The following is a 17,095-nucleotide window of genomic DNA, read 5'->3' as shown; positions in this document are numbered from 1 at the left end:
GCTGCGTCTTTCGCGCCCTTTCCTTTCTTCCTTCGCCTTCGACGACTTTTTCTTCGTCTTTCTTACTTTCGAGTCTTCAACGCCATGGTCCACGCAACTCTCCTCGTAGCTGCTCTCCTTCCCCTCGCCGCCCACGCGGCCAACGACTGGACGAAGCCATGCTTCGGTGAATGTAACTGGGATATCGACACCGACACCGGCTCGGGGACCGTCCGCTTGGTGAGCATTCCTTCTACAGTCGACCGTCGAATCCGTCGGCACCGGTGGGGAAGGCAATGACAGGCGACTGATGGATGCGCGCTCTCGACAGGTCGGTTCTTCGAACGGCATTTCGGACATCACCACCGCCGCCGGTTGGGAGATCCTCGACTGCAACGCGACCGCGACGAACCAGGACATCCGTCTCGTCTGCGCCGACGAGTCCGCCGGCTGCGACCACCTCGCACAGAACGGCGCGGCGGGCACGATCGTCCGTCTCCCCAAGTCGTGCGGCTCGATGCCGTTCGCGGTCGTCGGGCGCGAGTGGACCCACGCGAACCAGACGATCCCCTCTACGCTCGCCAAGCGCATCGCCCGCCGCGACGGCAGCAAGCCGACCGTCAAGGGCATCGCGCTCTCGACCGACTTCGCGTCCCTGGACTCGAACACGCACGGCAACGTCAGCTTCTTCATCCAGGGCGCGTCCGTCCCGGGTCACGCCAAGACGTTCGCCGTCGAGCCGCCCACTGGCAGCGGTGACCTCGCGAAGCGCGGCCTGTTCGACTGGGTGACTGACACCCTGAGCAGTACGTCTCTTTCCGCGCGCGTTCGAGTGGGCGCGAGACTGACGATGCGCGCGCAGACCTGAACACGTTCGACAAGAACGTCACGAACAGCAGCCCGATCAACTTCGAGAAGAACTCGCCGTTGTTCGACACGAGCATCGACTGCCCGGCGGTCGGTTCGATCCCCGCGTTCTCCGGCTCCGCGCACGTCGACATCGACGGCAAGGTCGACGGGAACGTCAACTACGGTGTCGCGCTCGCCGGCTCGATCGTCCCGCCCAGCGTCGACAAGTTCGGTCTCTTCGTCAACCTGGACACGACCGTGACCGGCACCGTCAACCTCGCCGCCTCGCTCGCGGGCTCGATCGGCACGGGCAAGATCTCGCTCTTCCAGGTCGGCATCCCGGGCCTCGACGTGCCCGAGATCTTCTCGCTCGGCCCCACCTTCGAGGTCTTCGGCTCGGCGGACGTGACCCTGGACGCGAACGTGAACACCGCGGTCGACATCGACTACACCGTCTCCGGCGCGCAGCTCTTCTTCCCGCCCGGCACCGGCAACGGCGGCGGCTCCTTCGTCCCGGGCGACTCCAACGTGAAGCTCTCCGCGTCGCCCGACGTGACCTCGAACGGGAAGCTCGAGGCGCACCTGATCCCGACGCTCGCCTTCGGCGTGAACCTGCTCGCGGGCAAGGCGAAGGCGAACATCAACCTCGCCGTCGACGGCAACGCCGCGGTCGACCTCTCGCTCTCCGCCTCGGCGACCAAGTCGACGGACGCGACCGCGAACACCTCCGACTTCGGCGGCTGCGTCGACATCACCTCCGGCCTCGACGTCTCCGCCGGCGCGGACGGCTCGCTCTTCAGCCTGTTCAACAAGGACGCGAGCGTGAGCCTGTTCAGCAAGAACTTCGACCTCTTCAAGAAGTGCTTCGGCTCCTCCGCCGCGCGCCGCGCGTACACCGGCCGCTCCGCGCTCGCCGCGATGGTGCAGAAGCGCGCCGCGCTCACCTGCCCGACCACCGCGCTCGCGTCCGCGGCGAGCGTCGTCGAGGAGAAGGTCCTCGCCGCCGCGATCAAGAAGTAGAGAGCGCCCTCCCCCCTCCCCCCACTACGCTCGAGATATACCCCATGGCGCGCGCGCCGTTACGACCGTGACGACCCCCCGATCCGTTAACTCGTTAGTTTGGTTTTCCTTTCGTTTGATATTGTCGTCTTTTGTTTGGCCGGCGCGTTGTTCGTGCGCCGTGCCGCCCCCACACACTCGCTCGCTTGGGATTGGGAATCTTTGGCTCGGTTTCGACTGCAGTAGCTACGACATGGCAGGGGCAGCTACAAGCACACTCGGTCATTTGTTCGTTAATGATCATCACCCGCATTGCCCTTAACGGGCTCTCAACTTACCTCCTCCGTGTGCGCGTGCGCGATGACGTCGGTCGTGGCGACGGGCGGCTCATCGTCTTGGTTTCAGCCTCCACCATCTCGTTCCCTCGCTTCCCCTTCCCCGTCCGCTAGGCCTCCCTGTCTGCCGCACCCATGGACCGATGGTAAGCACAGGTGTGGGGTGGCTGTATGCGCGGTCCGCTGACGAGCGCGTGCTGGGGACAGTACACGACATTGAGGTGCGTGCGTCGGCGGGAGCCCCTCTTGGTCGGTCTTGCTTGAGGCTGCTGGGGGTGTCGCAGTCCGTGTGGCACGCACACAGGGGGGATCCGGCTCTACAAGATACCGCGCGTCGTCGTTGGGGAGAACTCAAACTTCGTGGGCGGGGAGGGAACTCTTGCGGAGCTAGCACGGGGGGGAGGTTGTCGTCGTGGACGACGAGAACCGCAAGGCGATGATGGCAAGTTCATTCCATTCACGACAGGCCTCAGGTGTGCACTGCGCTCGCATGTCCATATGTGCGCATAGTGCCGGCCGGGTGCTGAGACATTGGAAAGGAGTGTTCATGATTGTACACGTTCGGTGCGTCCTCCTGTTCGTCTCCTCTGCTCTAAACATCGTCGCAGAAGCCAAACTTTGTAGCCTTCGCTCTGTATCCGAACGTGTTGTGCAATGCAATGTGACCGCCCCTGGTCGACATAGTCGCTGCTCAATCCAGCTGTCTCGCGTTGATCTCACAGGCTCCGTAAGTCCTCCCTGGATGGAAGATGGTGGCTCGACTGAGCGGGTTCAGGGAGGCCAGTTGCGACGTGCCGAAGAAGCAACGCAGTCCACTCCATCTCGCAGTCACGCCATGATAATCCGGGGATTCGAACTTGTACGGTGGATGGTGGACGAAAACAAACGGGGCTTTACACCTACATATCTCTCAGGCCGCGCACCTCCCCCGCTGCCTCTGCCTTCAGCTGGGTCCTGGTCCATGACAAATTGCAACGACATCTTCCCACCCGGGCGCCGAATATCTGTGCGCCCAAGTACAGATCAAACGCCACGCGCGTTGCTATCCGTATCCAACCATTCGGGCGTCTTTCTCACCCTCCTCTCTTGCGCATCAATCCCGCACTGCTTGCGCTTCTGATTTCGTACTCCTGCCAGCCGCGAAAAACATCTCGACGTCTGCAATATCATGGCTCCGGCTGAGGCGCACGCTACGCACCGCCAAGAACCCGACCACGCTGTGTTCCTAGGCGGTCACGCAGCCCCTCCCAGCCCCCGGAAAAGCCTCATACACCGTCAACAAGAACGTCCCGCGTCGAACTTGACTGGCGCAGCCGGAGCCGGGCGACAGCACCCATCATCCGCCGCGCCTGGCAACCACGCTTTTCGCCGCCTCGTTCCTGATACGCCGGTACCCACCTTTTGAACGACGAGGCAGATAGCGATGGGCCGCCCGACAGCGCGCGAAAGCGCAGCCGCGTAGTTCTTATTTAGCAGGTGCGCCCGAGCAGACGTCTCCCTCCTTTCGCCTTCGCCCTGTAGCCTGGTGCTTGTTCCTTCGTTCGGTATGGGCTTCTCTTTCCCCACCGGGCTTGCCGCCCTTCTTTCTGTTCCCCTTCTTGCGGCCACCGCCCGCGATGGCAGCTCGCGGCCCTGCCACGCGGGAGAGTGCGATTGGAACTTGTCTACCCCGGCCGGGTCTGTCGCGCTGAGCATTGTGGGTCCACCCATCCTGCGTCCTTTCGTCGGGTGACTGACACGCTGGCACCCTCTTCCTTTAGATGGGCTCGTCTTATGGTATCTCGGACTTGACCGAAGCAGCGGGATGGACGGTTCTCGACTGCGACCCTGAGGCGGACGCGCAGGAGATCCGCGCGGTTTGCCACGACCCGGAGCTGGGATGCGACCACTTGTACGAGAACGGCGCGATGCACACGCTCGTGCGATTGCCCGAAGGAGTGAGATACAGCTCCTTTCTTGGTCGGTGCAGATGCTGATCAAACACTTAGTGCGGAAAAGCGCCATTCGCCGTCGTCGTGGATGAGTGGTTTCACGAGGACCAGTACATCCCGGTCATGCACCGTGCCCGAGTGATGCGCCGCGACGGCTCCCTTCCCGTCGTTCGCGGTTTGATCCTGAGCACAGACTTCGCATCCGCCGATTCCACTCGGTGAGTAGAACGCGCTCATCGTCGTAGGCATTCCTGACCTGCCTTCGATCACAGACACGGCGAGATCACGCTCTTGGCCATGGGCTCTACCGTCTCCGGAGTCGTCCCGAATCTTGCTCTCGTCTCTGCACCGTCTACCTTCACGAAGCGGGAGTGGGTTGCTGGTGCCTCCGCCCATCTCGAGACCCTCCAATCCACCCCCAACCCCGCCGCCTTGCAATCGCGCGCTGACTTGACGTCGCTCAACAAGACTAACGTACCCTTCAACTTCTCTTCTCCCGGACAGAGCATCTTCAAGATCGACAAGGGCTGCCCGCAAGCGGGCGGCATCCCGGCGTTCTCCGGGTCCGTCGACGTGACTGTAGCGGGAGCGGTTGACGGAGTGGTGAGCTTCGGCTTTGTGCTTGCGGGGTCGCCGTTCAACCCGGACACCTTCGAGTTTGCGCTTGTCGCGGACTTCAATGCCACGATGGACTTGACGCTCACCATCGACGCGTCTTTAACGGTAAGTCCTCCTACCGTGTACTTGGTTGCCTCTCTGATGTCGTCTCCGGTGCCGCGTAGGGTTCAATTAACTTCGAACAGACTATTCTTCCTCCGGTCGGTCTCCCGGGACTAAATATTCCAGGCATCGTCGCTCTCGGTCCCCAATTTTCCGTCGTTGGAAGCCTCGGCGGCACCGTCGACATCGCCGCCAACACGGCCATCGACTTCACCTACGACATCGCGAACGGCCACCTCGTCTTCCCGCCCCAGTCGGACTCGGGCAACAACTCGGGGCTCTCAATCCCGCAGAACAACGACACCGGGCTCTTCTCGCCCAAAAACACCAGTGCGTCTCGCCCACCCCCCATCTCGCACTGCGCCGTCCGCGTTCTGACCGCGCGCCCACAGACTTCACGCTCGCCGCGAGCCCGTTCGTCGAGTCCAACGCGAAGCTGTCCGCGCACCTCACCCCCACGCTCTCCTTCGGCCTCTCCTTCCTCTCCGGGCAGACGAAGGCGACGGTCGACCTCGACCTCGACGCGTCCGCCGCGCTCGCGCTCACGCTGAACGCCTCGGCGACCGCGGAGGCGAGCGCCGCGGGCTCTTCCGTCCACGTCGACCAGTGGGGCGGGTGCGTCGAGGTGGACACCGGCCTGTCCGTGAACGCGGCGGCGAAGGCGGACCTGTTCAACATCTTCAAGAAGGACCTCGTCGTGCCGCTGTTCGCGAAGGACTTCACGCTCTTCCAGCGGTGCTTTGCGCACTTGGACGCGAGCGCGCCCGTCGGGACGCTCAACCCGCCGTCGAACTCAAGCTCCTCGTCGTCGAGCTCGTCGAGCTCATCAGGCTCATCAAGCTCCAGCTCCTCTAGCTCCGGCTCCTCAAGCTCCAGCTCCAGTTCGAGCTCCTCGAGTTCGAGCTCCTCAAGCTCGGGCTACCGCCGGCGCGCCCTGGACATGAACCGCGCGTACGGCGCTCGCGCGGCACGCGCGGCCCGTCTCAACGCCCGAGGCAGAAATTACTGGGGCAATGCCGTGCGGGACGAGCTCAGGGGCAGCACATCTGCGAACGCGCTCGCGCTCGCGGCGTCGGGCTCGTCGTCAGGGGACAAACTTACCCCTGTCGGGAAGACGTTGGCCGCGACGGACTCTAGCTCGAGCGCGACCGACGCGTCGAGCTTCCAGTGCCCGAGCAGCGGGACGACGATCGCGGGGGTCGCGGACGTGACGGTCAAGGGCGACAGGTGAGTCCTGCGGCCTCTTTTTTGTGCGCGGCGCTGATGCGTTTGAGTAGTCTGTGAACGCCACGAGCGTGACGCGCGCAGGTCGCTCCGAGATACTCTGGTCACGCTTTCGTTGCTTCTCTATCATCTCGTTGGTTTGTAGCGTTTAGCGGTTGTGTAGTTTACTTTCATTCTCGGTAGGAGGAGGCTCGGAGTATATGGTTATTGATAACGGACTCGACGGGGCATTGAGTATATATCTCTTGTACATTACTACATACCTCCCACTCGTGTTGATATGAGAATTTGCACCAACACGCGTAGGGTGCGCGCGCGGTACGTGGTCGGGATGAGGTGCGGACTGTTGGCTGACTGTCCTGTTGACAGGGTTCCATACGTTTGCTCCGTTCATCGCGTGCGAAACCTCGTGCGCATGGCAGATCCGCCGCAGCGCCCGCGTTCGAATATCACCCCCTCTGGAATTGTACATCGAGCGGGACACCACGTGGGCGCCTGCATTCGCCTGCATACTCACATAAGGCAACGCACATCAATGCTTCATGTCAAGCACGCTGAACGTGCGAGCTTTTATGGGTGAGAGCTTCCCTTCAAGAAATGGCAGGTGCCCTCGTCGTCGCGCAAAAATGTGGGATATTTGGGAGCCCAACGATCTAGAAGCTTGCGCACCGGCCTCAGACTTGGTGCAGCGCGAGCGCCGCGTGTCGCCGGTAGGCTGTACCGTTCGCCTTCATGTAGAGTCTTATACTGACTCACGCGTCACCAGTATCTTCAGCGAACTCGCACCGAGCACGATGCATCTGCTTGTAGGGCTCACTTCCCTTGCCCTTCTCCTCTGCGTTGTTCGTGCGCTCACTCCCGCATCCGAGCCGTGCCATTATGGCGAGTGCAGCTGGGATCTGTCTTCGAGCAACGGTTCCATGGTCGTGCACGCTGTAAGTTCTTTGCTGCCCCTCAACCATTGGAATATTGTTCTGATGGATCGCTGCGCTGCAGGTCGGTCCTTACTCCAGTATCTCGGACCTGACTGAAACCGCAGGATGGTCCATCCTCAGCTGCGAGGCTTACGGGAAGACGAGGGACATCCGCGCCGTATGCGCCGACCCGGAGCGGGGATGCGATCACCTTTTTGAGAATGGTGCTGAGAACACGCTGGTTCGACTCCCGGACGAGGTACGCTCACCGTGTATTTTGCATTGTCCATCAAGCACTAAGATTGACTTCTAGTGTGGCTCCACGGCGATCGCATATGTTGTGAGTGAATGGGATGATGGGATCCAAGATCTTCCCGAGAGTCCCTCATCGCAAGCCGTGCAAGTGAAGGGAATGCGCCTGAGTACCGACTTGTCGCTTTTTGACTTCTCTCGGTGCGTTCTCTCGGCGTTTGCTGCCAAGCCAAACTCAGCGCGCGTTCCACCAGGCATGGAAAGGTCACCTTCTTCGTTCAGGCCTCTTCGATCCCCGGAATCGCACAGCACTTGGATCCTACGACGCCATCAACGCGTTCGCTCTCTAAACGCGTGTGGTTTGACCGCGCGGTGTCGCGTCTCGACGAACTCCACGCTGCGCATCCCGCGTCTGGTGCGACGACGCTCAACCGCATCCTCCCGAGGGTCGACACCGCAAACAGCACCAGGTCTGAGTTCAGCTACACCCCCGACGGCGTCTCTATCTTCAGCGCCAGTCAATCCTGTCCGCAAGAAGGCCCTCTTCCCGCTTACGACGGCGAGTTCAACGTAGGTCTCTCGGGCTCGGTAGTTGGTGCAGTCAACTACGGCTACGTGCTCGATACCGACCTCCAATCGTTTGGGAACATAACGTTCACGGCAGTCTTCAACACAACGCTCGCTGCCACCCTCAGCGTCGACACTTCTCTCGAGGTGAGTCGCACGTTTCTACATAGGCACTCAGACACAAAAGCTGACTTTCTTGAACTGGCTCACTAGTTCTCAGGGGAAGCGCAGGCGACAGTTCTGACGGTGCCGTTGACGCCGATCGGTTTCGAGGACCTGTTCAGCGTTGGCCCGACTTTCGAGGTCATCGTGAGGGTCGAACCCTCCATCGACGTCGAGCTCCACACAGAGGTCGACTTGGCGTACGCCATAACCAACGTCCCAATCAAGCTCTCCACCGAAGCCATCCCCCCGGCGGGTAACGGCACCTTCGCTCCTACAGACACCAGTGAGCGTCTATTCATCTGGGGTTCTCATCAGGCTAACGCGCTCCCTTCCCAGGCCTGATGCTCTCAGTGGGCGCTGCTCCTTCCGTCGACACCCACGTCACGGTACACGTCATCCCCACGCTCGCGTTCGGCATCGTCGTCGGCTTCTTCGAGCCCACCGTCGTCCAAGTCAGCGTCGGCATGGACGCCTCGACCACGCTCGACTTCAACCTCACCGCAAGCACCGAAACGACGCTCGACGACGGCGGCCTCGAGCCTGTCACGACGACGAACTACGGCGGGTGCTTCGCCGTCAACACCGGCCTTTCGGTGCCTCTGAGCGCGAACGCGAGCTTGTTCACGCTTCTCAACGCTGGGGAGAGCTTGTCGCTGTTCGACGACCAGTGGACGCTCTATTCGAGGTGCTTTGGGAATTCGGACGGAGGGGCTGTGCTCGACCGCACGCTTGCCATGCCGCGCCCTTTGGGGGCGCTGGCTGCGACGAACGGGACGAACGCGACTTGCTTCGTGGATGCGGCTCAGAGGGTGTTGGCGTCGCTGGTTGGGGAAAAGGTGTCGGGGTCGACGTGAGTTTCTTCCATCCTTCATGATCTCTCAATGATCTGATATCGACGTGTCATAGAATTTCGCAGAACCACAAGGGGCGCTAGGAGTATGGGAGCCACACGAGGCGGGGCTTCTGAAAGCTTTTGAGTGCGGCTGGGAACTGGAATTCGTATCGCATGCTGGCAGTGTTTCATGATGTTCGGGTCGGTCGGTCGTACGTATACATCCATGGGAGTGCGGATCACTTATAGTCCTATTGGGGAACCACGGGTGTTGATCGATGTCAAGAGTTGTCACCCCATGCCCACTAGTGGGTGCGTGTCTGTGTGCTGCAACCACATGTGCGTCTATGTCTCTTCGATTTTGCATGATAATCAGCTGCGGCGTACCCTCTGTGTAACACTGCTCGCCCACAGATGTGACGTGATTCCGCCATTTGATTCACAGCCATGCTCTAGGTTGACACAGGTTGCCGCGCCTAGGACACCAGGAGGCCAACTAGCCGCCCCCACAAGACAGCTAGGGCAAGTGGCACACGCCAGATCCAAGGATGGACATGCTGCGGGAGCAACATCCATGCAACACGGCTTCGATGATCCTCTCATGGAGCAGGCTCTTATACCTCTGCGCGATCTGATCCTACCTTGCGCAATCCCTTGAGCGAGATGTTTTCCTCCATTCTGTTCTCGCTCACTGTGCTCCTCCCGGCTTTGGTTCGCGCTGTGACACCCGATTTCGAGCCCTGCCATCATGGCGAGTGTAGCTGGGATCTTTCCTCCGACGCAGGCTCTGTCGTCTTTCATGCTGTGAGTGATCGTCTCGGTGATACTGCATGTGTGATTGCTCAACGATTTCAAGACCGGGTCGTACTCGAGCATCTCCGACCTCACCGAGGCATCGGGATGGGTCGTGCTCGACTGCGACACCAACGCGAAGGACCAGGACATCCGTGTTGCGTGTGGAGATCCGGAGCGGTATTGCGATCACGTCTTCGAGAACGGGGTGGAGAACACACTTGTACGGCTTCCGCAGGGAGTGAGTGCTCTATCCCTGCCTTGCTTCTGCGTATTCATCCGGTTACTAGTGTGGGTCTACACCTTTTGCGGTTGCTGTAAGAGGCTGGGACCATGAGAACCAGACTGTTCCTGAGAGTATGCGATCCAAACTCGCGCCTAGGGATGGGTCGATGCCTGTCGTGAAGGGCATCAGCTTGAGCGCCAACCTCTCGAGCATAGACATATCGCAGTACGTACCATTTAGCGCTCTTGAGGCGTGCAGACTCTCACTCAGAAAACCTCAAAAGACATGGTGACATTACGTTCTTCGTTCAAGCGTCGTCGATCGCAGGCATCGCCCATCAGCTCCACCACTCCCCTTCTTCGACGCGCTCCCTTTCCAAGCGGATGTGGTCTCGGCGCGCTATCGCGCGTCTCGACGAACTCCACGCCGCGCCTGACCTCGCCTCGGAACGAGTCTCGCTCAAGAGAGGCTTCGCATCGATCAACTCGACGAACAGCTCCTCTGGGCAGTTCAGCTACACCTCCCCCGGGGTCTCGATCTTCAACACGTCCTTGTCCTGTCCGCAAGAAGCGTTCGTCCCGGCGTTCGACGGGGAGGTCAACGTGGCGCTCACCGGGTCAGTCAGCGGGGACTTCAACTACGGCTATGTGCTCGTGGCGTCGCCCTCGACGCTTCTCTCCGGACATACGATACTCTCGTTCTCGCTCGTCGCTGATTCGACCATCTCCGCGACGATGGCGATCGATAGTTCGCTTTCGGTACGTGCTTCGCTTTCAGCGCGGATCCGTGGTTCCTCAGCACTCTGGATTGCAGGCCTCGTGGACCGCCGAAGCGACGGTGTTCACCTTTCCTATCGAGCCTGCATTGGGAGTGCCCGACCTGATCGTCGTGGGTCCTATCTTCGAGGTCGACGTTCAAGCGGACGCCGAGATCGACGCTGAGATCCACATGAGCGTCGACTTCGCATACAACGTCAAGAACGCACACTTCGTTCTCGGGGATGCGGTCAGCAGTGTGTCGGACAGTGGAGACGGAAACGGCACTTTTGCGCCTGCAGACACCAGTAAGCCAGGGATCCTCCCACCAAATCTTGTACACTCACATCGAGTCCCGCGCTTCGCAGATTTGAGGCTCGCCGCGGGAGCCGCGCCTTCAGTGAGCTTGACGTTGAGCGCCCACCTCATTCCATCCATCGACTTCGGCATCGTGATCGGGTCTGGTCTTGAGACCACCAAGGCGACAGTGGGAATCGCGCTCGACGCCTCCGTCAGTATGGGGATGAACCTCACCACGACGACGGACACGACCCTCGACGCGTCGGGGCTGCAGCCGGTCACGACCACGAGCTACGGCGGATGCTTCAGCGTCGACGCCGGACTGTCTGTTCCTCTCACCGCGGAGGCGGACCTCATCGAACTGCTCGAAGCAGACCACTCGTTGTCCCTGTTCGAGAAGAACTGGACGTTGTATGAGCGGTGCTTCGGAAACTCCTCGAATAGCGCGGCGGAGAAACGGAGCATACTCAACCCTCTCAGAGACGTGATGGGGGAGCGGGAGCGCACGGTGGTTGCGGCGAAGACCCCCAGCCAAAATGTGAGCTGCTTCGAGGTGGCGGGGGCACGGGAGGTAGCCTCGTTGATCGGACAGACGATATCGGGGTCGAGGTGAGTGGGCTTGTCGAGCGCGCTAAACGCCTGTCTGATTGATTCTGTGCAGCATCGCCCAGCATGTCCTCGGCGTTTGAATGCGGATGGGATGACAAGTGGCTGGTATGGGCGTTCTTGTTGATGCTTTTTGTGATACGTGCTTGTAATATAGCGTTTTGTAGAGCTTTGGTACAGACTTGTCAACGAATGTCGTGTCCGCGTGGAAGCGCCGACGTTTGAGCGCCGAGAAATTTAATCGGCGCTTCAAGCCCGCTGTCGGAGATGTGCGGTGCTTGGACGGTCCTGAATTTCACGTGGAAAGACGTTCACGTTTCATCCACGCTAGAACGGCTGGTTGCAATCGACGCTCAGGTGCAGATCAGACTTGCTGCAGTTTACCCAGTGCCTTCCCTTAGCCCCGGGTCTTGTCCCAGGGTGTCCCACACGATCGCAACGGCTATGGAGGTGACCCCGCGTGAGTCGCCGACCTTCTTCAGCGTCATGTACAACTCTACGGCAGCTCGTTGGCTCGAATGTTGAAACCGGCGCGTCCTAAGTACTACTATATATTCTGGTCGGCCTTTTTGTTTTCCCGCCGCGATATTCCAAGGCACGACGGCCAGCTCGGCGACGCCCCGTTCCGCTGGCGGCCGCTCTGCCGTGTCGACCGCCTTTCGATTCGCTTTTCCATCAGCATCCCCCTCCGGACCCAGGACGGCGCGGAGCCGTTCACTTGGCTTCTCCACGCGAGCCGTTCTTCCACTGCCCACAGCACGACCGTCCTTAAAGATGCGCTCGCACGTCCAGCCGCCTCTCCTCATCCCGAGCCCTCACCATGCTCTCCCGGCTGGCCCCCCTTCTCGCCGTCGTGCTCCTTCCTCTCGCCGCCTGGGCGAAGAACGACTGGTCACAGGCGTGTCTCTCCGGCGAGTGCGACTGGGACATCCCGAGCGGGAGCGGCTCCTCGGGCACGGTCCGCGTGGTACGCTTCCACCCTTTCATCAACATGCTTGCAAACGCTCATTGACCTTGGCTGCCATCCAGGCCGGATCGTCGACTGGTATCTCTGATCTTACGGAGGCCGCGGGATGGGTGATTCTCGGCTGCAACAGCACCGCGGCAGACCAGGACGTCCGCGTCGCTTGCTACGACTCGGACATGGGATGCGATCATCTGTACTTGAACGGCGCGGAGAACACAATCGTGCGCCTGCCGGATGAGGTACGCTTCACTCCCTCCCTGTGCAGTCCCAGTGAGGCTGAGACGGTACATCCAGTGCGCTTCCATGCCCTTCGCTCTCGTGCTTAGCGTCTGGGATCACGAGGATCAGTCGATCCCGGCCAGTAAGCGCTCCCTTTTGACTCGCCGCAATGGCACGGATCCCATAGTCAAGGGAATGAGCCTCAGCACCCAGTTTGCCGACGCGAACTCTACGCAGTAAGTTACCTTGCAGAGTCTATGTCAACTCCGACTAACATGCTACGCTACAGGCATGGCGATGTCATGTTCTTTGTCCAAGGATCTTCCGTTGAGAGTGTCGCCAGCGACTTCGTGGTGAACCCCTCAAGGACCGACAACAGCTCGGTGGCCGATTGGGTCGCTCAAACCTCAACCCGTCTCAGCGAAGTGCACGCCAACGTCACTGCCAGCGAGAAGACCACGTCGACGTCAGTAGTCCCTTTAGATCTCTGACCATCACCTCGCTGATTCGGAGGTTGCGATGCAGAGCTGCAGCTTCGGTTTGCCGGGACAGGCGTAGTCTGGCCAAACGCAGCCCTCTCAAGGTCAACGTCGCTACGCACGACTTTGGCTTCTCGTTCCCGGAGACGACCCTCTTGGACGTCTCTCTGTCGTGTGCCCAGTCGGGCGACATCCCCGGCTTCTCCGCAGACGTCGATCTCGGCGTTGGAGGCAGCGTCAACGGCACACTCAAGTTTGGCATCGCGATGGCGCTCAACATCTTCGACCTGAAGAACTTCCAGCTCGGGATAACCGTCGGCCTCGACTCCGTCATGACCGGAAACATGGGTCTCACAGCTGGTGCTTCGGTGAGTTTTCTCGCGCAGCTCCTTCACTCTGTTGTGCATTCTGAGCTGCTTCCAGGGCACCTTCTCAGTCAAGCAGACCCTCTACACCGTTGGTCTCCCCGGCCTCAGCATCCCCGCCATCATCTCCATCGGCCCCACGTTCTCGCTCATCGGCGGCGCGACTGCCAGCCTCGACACCGCGCTCGACATGGACGTCGACCTCGCCTACACCATCAGCGGCGCGCAGTTCGTCTACCCGCCCATGAAGGTCGACGGCAGCTCGACCAAAACCAGCCTTCTCGGCGGCATCTTCACCCCCGGGTCCAACAGTACGCGCCCTCCCTCCTCCCCCATGCCCACGCTCTAACCCCGACCGCACGCAGCCCTCAAGCTCTCCGCATCGCCCAACATCACCGCCTCTGGCACGCTCTCCGGGCACCTCATCCCCCAGCTCGCCTTCGGCGTCTCCGCGCTCAACGGCCAAGCGAGCGCGACCGTCAACTTCAACGTCGACGCCTCCGCCGGGCTCGCGCTCAACGGCACCGCCTCCGCGTCCGGCACGCTCTCGACCGAGTCCGACGCGTCCGGCGCGGGCGCCGCCGCGGGGTGCGTCGACGTCTACACCGGCTTGGGGGTGAACGTGGGCGCGAGCGCGAGCCTCTTCGGCGTCTTCAACCCGAACGTCGCCACCTCGCTCTTCGACGGCCAGTGGGACCTGTTCAGCACGTGCGGGAGCACCGCGGGCGCGAAGCGGATGGTCCCCGTCCGCCGCGGGCTGGGCGGGCGCCGCGCGGTCGAGGGCCGCGACGCGGTCTCGGACGCGCTCGCGTCGATCGACTGGTCCGGGCTGCTGAGCGGGATCGCGGACGGGATCTTCGACGGGCTGGTGTGCCCCGCGTCGGCGGCGAGCGCGCTGGCGACGATCACGAACAGGTGAGTGTGCTCGCGTGCGGGTGGGAGGGCTTGGGGCTGATTCTGACGGGTTCTTCGCGCAGCTCCTCTTCGACCTCGAGCTCTTGATCTCATTTGTCTCTTGGATCTATAACCCTACACCGCTCTCTCTAAGTCACACTCTTTTGGACTCACTCGATCCGCTCTCTTGTCGCAATGTATTGCCCACGTTCGTTCCACCTTCAGCTCGCTCACGCCTCTTCTATATCCTTCGCTCCGTGCACGCGTGTACCGTTACTTCTTCCCCCCATCTGCTCAATTATGCCACTTCCATTGTTCGGGTATCGTGTTTGCGCTCAACGTACACATTAGTCCGGGCCAGGCAAGCCGCGAAGAACGTACAGTAAACAGGGGCAAGAAAAGCGAGGCTCGGAACAACAACGCAAAATCGTAAACCATCGATCAGATGTACAATGCGCGCCCGCGTCCGCGATCAGGACGGGCCGCGAGTTATGCGGGTGTAGTGCGTTCGTGAGGGCGCGGGGTGCAGGGCGGCGTATCGTGTGCTATTTACCATGCAGAAGGGAAGAACGGAGGCGGGCGGCGGTGGAGCGGGGTGACGTCGACTCGCGTCCCGCCCATCAGTAGTACTGACTGGGGCCGAGCGACCAGGACGCCGTTATGGGCGCCCACGACCCGTCCTGGCCGGCTGCGGGGGCGTGCGGGTCGATGGGGATCGAGCACCACTCGGGCGTGGGCGCGGGCACGGGCGCAGACATGGACGCGAGGAAGGACTGCGTGAGGCCGTACGTTGTCGTCGGGTCGTCCCATGGGGGATAGGCGGTGAGCGTGTAGTCGAGGGTGCCCTCGGGCTCGGGGCAGCCCGTACACAGAGGTGCGGACGCGAGGGAAGAAGCCGTGTCTTGGAGACCGTGCGGAGATACGAGTGAAGGTGGAGTCAAAAGGCGGTCGTGAAGAGGGGCGGAGGTGGATGAAGGAGGGGAGGGGGTGTGGGGGAGCCTCATGTCGGACCCGGGTCCCCAGTAGCTTGTCGGAGAGGGCGTTTGGGTGCCAGATGAGCACGTGGAGGCGCGCGATGCGGCTCCGCGCACACGTCTTCTGTTGGCCTGTCAAAGTGAGAGGGAGAAGGATGGGAGGGAGGGGGTGGAACGCACGATCGAGTAGACTTCCCGCGCTTCGTCTTGGTGCCCGACGACGACGGCACAGAATGGGGGTCGGAAAGACCGTCGAGGACCGCGGGGCTGACCTCGAGGCCGGCGAGGTGCGGCATGGAAGATGGCGTCTGCAGCGCTCCCGAGCGCACGTCCGAAGGGTAGTAGTACGAGATAAGATGGTACGTCGAGCCGTCGATGATCATCGAAAGCGTCTGTATGCGGGAACGGTCAGCTGACGCGCGAGAGGAGGACAAAGAGACGCGCCTTCTTCATGAGCCCATCGTGCTTCAGCCCGCGCCCCTTGTTCCAGCTGCCGAGGATGTAGTGCTCGAGCTCCGGGTCAGTCTCCCTGGACTGAGAAGGTCCCGCCGAAAGCGGAGGCATCGTCGAGCAGCGGTATGGCGCGCCGACGTCTGCGTCTTCGCTGTCTTCTCGCTCGCGATACATCTGTGCGGGCACATCAGTTGAGCATGCAACAAAGACGTGACGACTTACCAGGAAGTGGCCCTGCATGCGCGACGCGCTCCAGAGGAACGGGTCCGTCCACCGCTTGATGCCGCTCTCCTCTTCGGCAAAGACGAGGATCGCGCCGGATGCGATGATCGACCGTTTCTCTATCTCGTGGAAGCGACGGGTGACGCGGGGGACGAGCCCTGCGCGCGTCGCTTCGAGGACGAGCAGAGCGTCGGCAGTGGTCTTGATCCACCCGCGGAGGATCTGGTGCTCGGGAGGACGGCGCGATGGCGGCAGCGACATGAGGGAAGGCGAGGGAGGGGAGGTCGGGGCGGGTGCGGAGGGTCGTGGGGGAGCGACGACAAAGGGAAACGATGCTGGATATACGCGAGCAGGCCGTGTACCGAGCTGAGGAGGTGCGAGGGACATCGACGGGTCCGACAAAGGCGGGTCGGAGTGCGTGCGGAGAGCAGGGGACGGCAGGGGCGACGCGGGGTGAAGAAGGGGCGGAGCTCGCGGCGCGGGGTGATGAGGACCACGCGGGAGTGGCGAGGCAGCGGCGCGGAGGGGCGGCGGCAGTGGCACGCGGCGAGGCCCGCGCGCTGAAGTAGCTTGAGGGCTCTTGGGGCCCTGGATGCCTGCGCGACCATTTGAGGTTAGAGATCGTACGCCGTGCGCGGTCGCGACCGCCCCAGCGGCACATCGCGCGGGGTGGCGTACCGTTGGGCGGGACCGAGGGTGCCAGGGTCGCGCGGCGGGCAGGTGCCACGGCGTGTCGAGCCAGTCATCGATCGGGGGCCTTCCACCTGCGGGGCGAGGTGAATTTCCTCAAGAAAGGAAGCTGAGGTGAGCATGAGGGCGTATGGGAGTAGAGTGAAGCGTGGTGAGCGCGCGGAGGTCGGTGGGCGGGGGATGATCAGGAGGAAGATCCGAGTCCGAGCGATTCGAGGTGAGGGAGTTCGACGTAGTGCCGCAGCCTGCTCCGCCCGTCCAGGTGGGGGTATATTGAGTGCGCTGGACGTTGACATAAGATGGCCTGCCTAAGCTCGCTCTTTGGAGCAACGCTGCTTCTGGCGCGGATATAGGCTCTACGCTTGCGCTCTAGGGCTCAGGGCCTT

At 61.6% G+C, this 17,095-nt stretch overlaps 5 protein-coding genes across 5 annotated transcripts; 4 read left to right on the top strand and 1 right to left on the bottom strand.

Annotated features, from left to right (window-relative positions):
* Positions 1 to 84: 84 nt before the first annotated feature.
* BXZ73DRAFT_104669 (uncharacterized protein) lies at positions 85 to 1,848 on the top strand (the record flags this gene model as incomplete). Its single annotated transcript, XM_048015987.1, has 3 exons — positions 85 to 219; positions 311 to 785; positions 842 to 1,848. The coding sequence occupies 3 exons, from the start codon at positions 85 to 87 to the stop codon at positions 1,846 to 1,848; spliced, it is 1,617 nt and encodes a 538-aa protein (XP_047874509.1).
* A 1,860-nt stretch (positions 1,849 to 3,708) lies between these two features.
* BXZ73DRAFT_104668 (uncharacterized protein) lies at positions 3,709 to 8,869 on the top strand (the record flags this gene model as incomplete). Its single annotated transcript, XM_048015986.1, has 13 exons — positions 3,709 to 3,858; positions 3,923 to 4,099; positions 4,151 to 4,311; positions 4,366 to 4,816; positions 4,876 to 5,143; positions 5,206 to 6,040; positions 6,804 to 6,972; positions 7,034 to 7,210; positions 7,265 to 7,404; positions 7,458 to 7,917; positions 7,984 to 8,218; positions 8,272 to 8,785; positions 8,842 to 8,869. The coding sequence occupies 13 exons, from the start codon at positions 3,709 to 3,711 to the stop codon at positions 8,867 to 8,869; spliced, it is 3,765 nt and encodes a 1,254-aa protein (XP_047874508.1).
* A 561-nt stretch (positions 8,870 to 9,430) lies between these two features.
* On the top strand, positions 9,431 to 11,529 carry BXZ73DRAFT_104667 (uncharacterized protein; the record flags this gene model as incomplete). Its single annotated transcript, XM_048015985.1, has 8 exons — positions 9,431 to 9,571; positions 9,624 to 9,800; positions 9,850 to 10,010; positions 10,069 to 10,543; positions 10,599 to 10,848; positions 10,909 to 11,378; positions 11,433 to 11,449; positions 11,502 to 11,529. The coding sequence occupies 8 exons, from the start codon at positions 9,431 to 9,433 to the stop codon at positions 11,527 to 11,529; spliced, it is 1,719 nt and encodes a 572-aa protein (XP_047874507.1).
* Positions 11,530 to 12,266: 737 nt separating this feature from the next.
* On the top strand, positions 12,267 to 14,478 carry BXZ73DRAFT_104666 (uncharacterized protein; the record flags this gene model as incomplete). Its single annotated transcript, XM_048015984.1, has 8 exons — positions 12,267 to 12,413; positions 12,476 to 12,652; positions 12,708 to 12,868; positions 12,922 to 13,098; positions 13,158 to 13,479; positions 13,535 to 13,787; positions 13,842 to 14,391; positions 14,454 to 14,478. The coding sequence occupies 8 exons, from the start codon at positions 12,267 to 12,269 to the stop codon at positions 14,476 to 14,478; spliced, it is 1,812 nt and encodes a 603-aa protein (XP_047874506.1).
* An 892-nt stretch (positions 14,479 to 15,370) lies between these two features.
* On the bottom strand, positions 15,371 to 16,280 carry BXZ73DRAFT_52095 (Gti1/Pac2 family-domain-containing protein; the record flags this gene model as incomplete). The annotated part of the gene is made up of 3 exons (XM_048020752.1): positions 15,371 to 15,736; positions 15,777 to 15,971; positions 16,020 to 16,280. The coding sequence occupies 3 exons, from the start codon at positions 16,278 to 16,280 to the stop codon at positions 15,371 to 15,373; spliced, it is 822 nt and encodes a 273-aa protein (XP_047874505.1).
* Between the last annotated feature and the right edge of the window lie 815 nt (positions 16,281 to 17,095).

Source organism: Epithele typhae (assembly GCF_022376455.1).
Source record: "Epithele typhae strain CBS 203.58 chromosome Unknown BXZ73scaffold_54, whole genome shotgun sequence".
Classification (NCBI taxonomy): domain Eukaryota; kingdom Fungi; phylum Basidiomycota; class Agaricomycetes; order Polyporales; family Epitheliaceae; genus Epithele; species Epithele typhae.
Note: the sequence above shows the minus strand (reverse complement) of the source record. Positions and strands in the feature narration are given on the sequence as shown.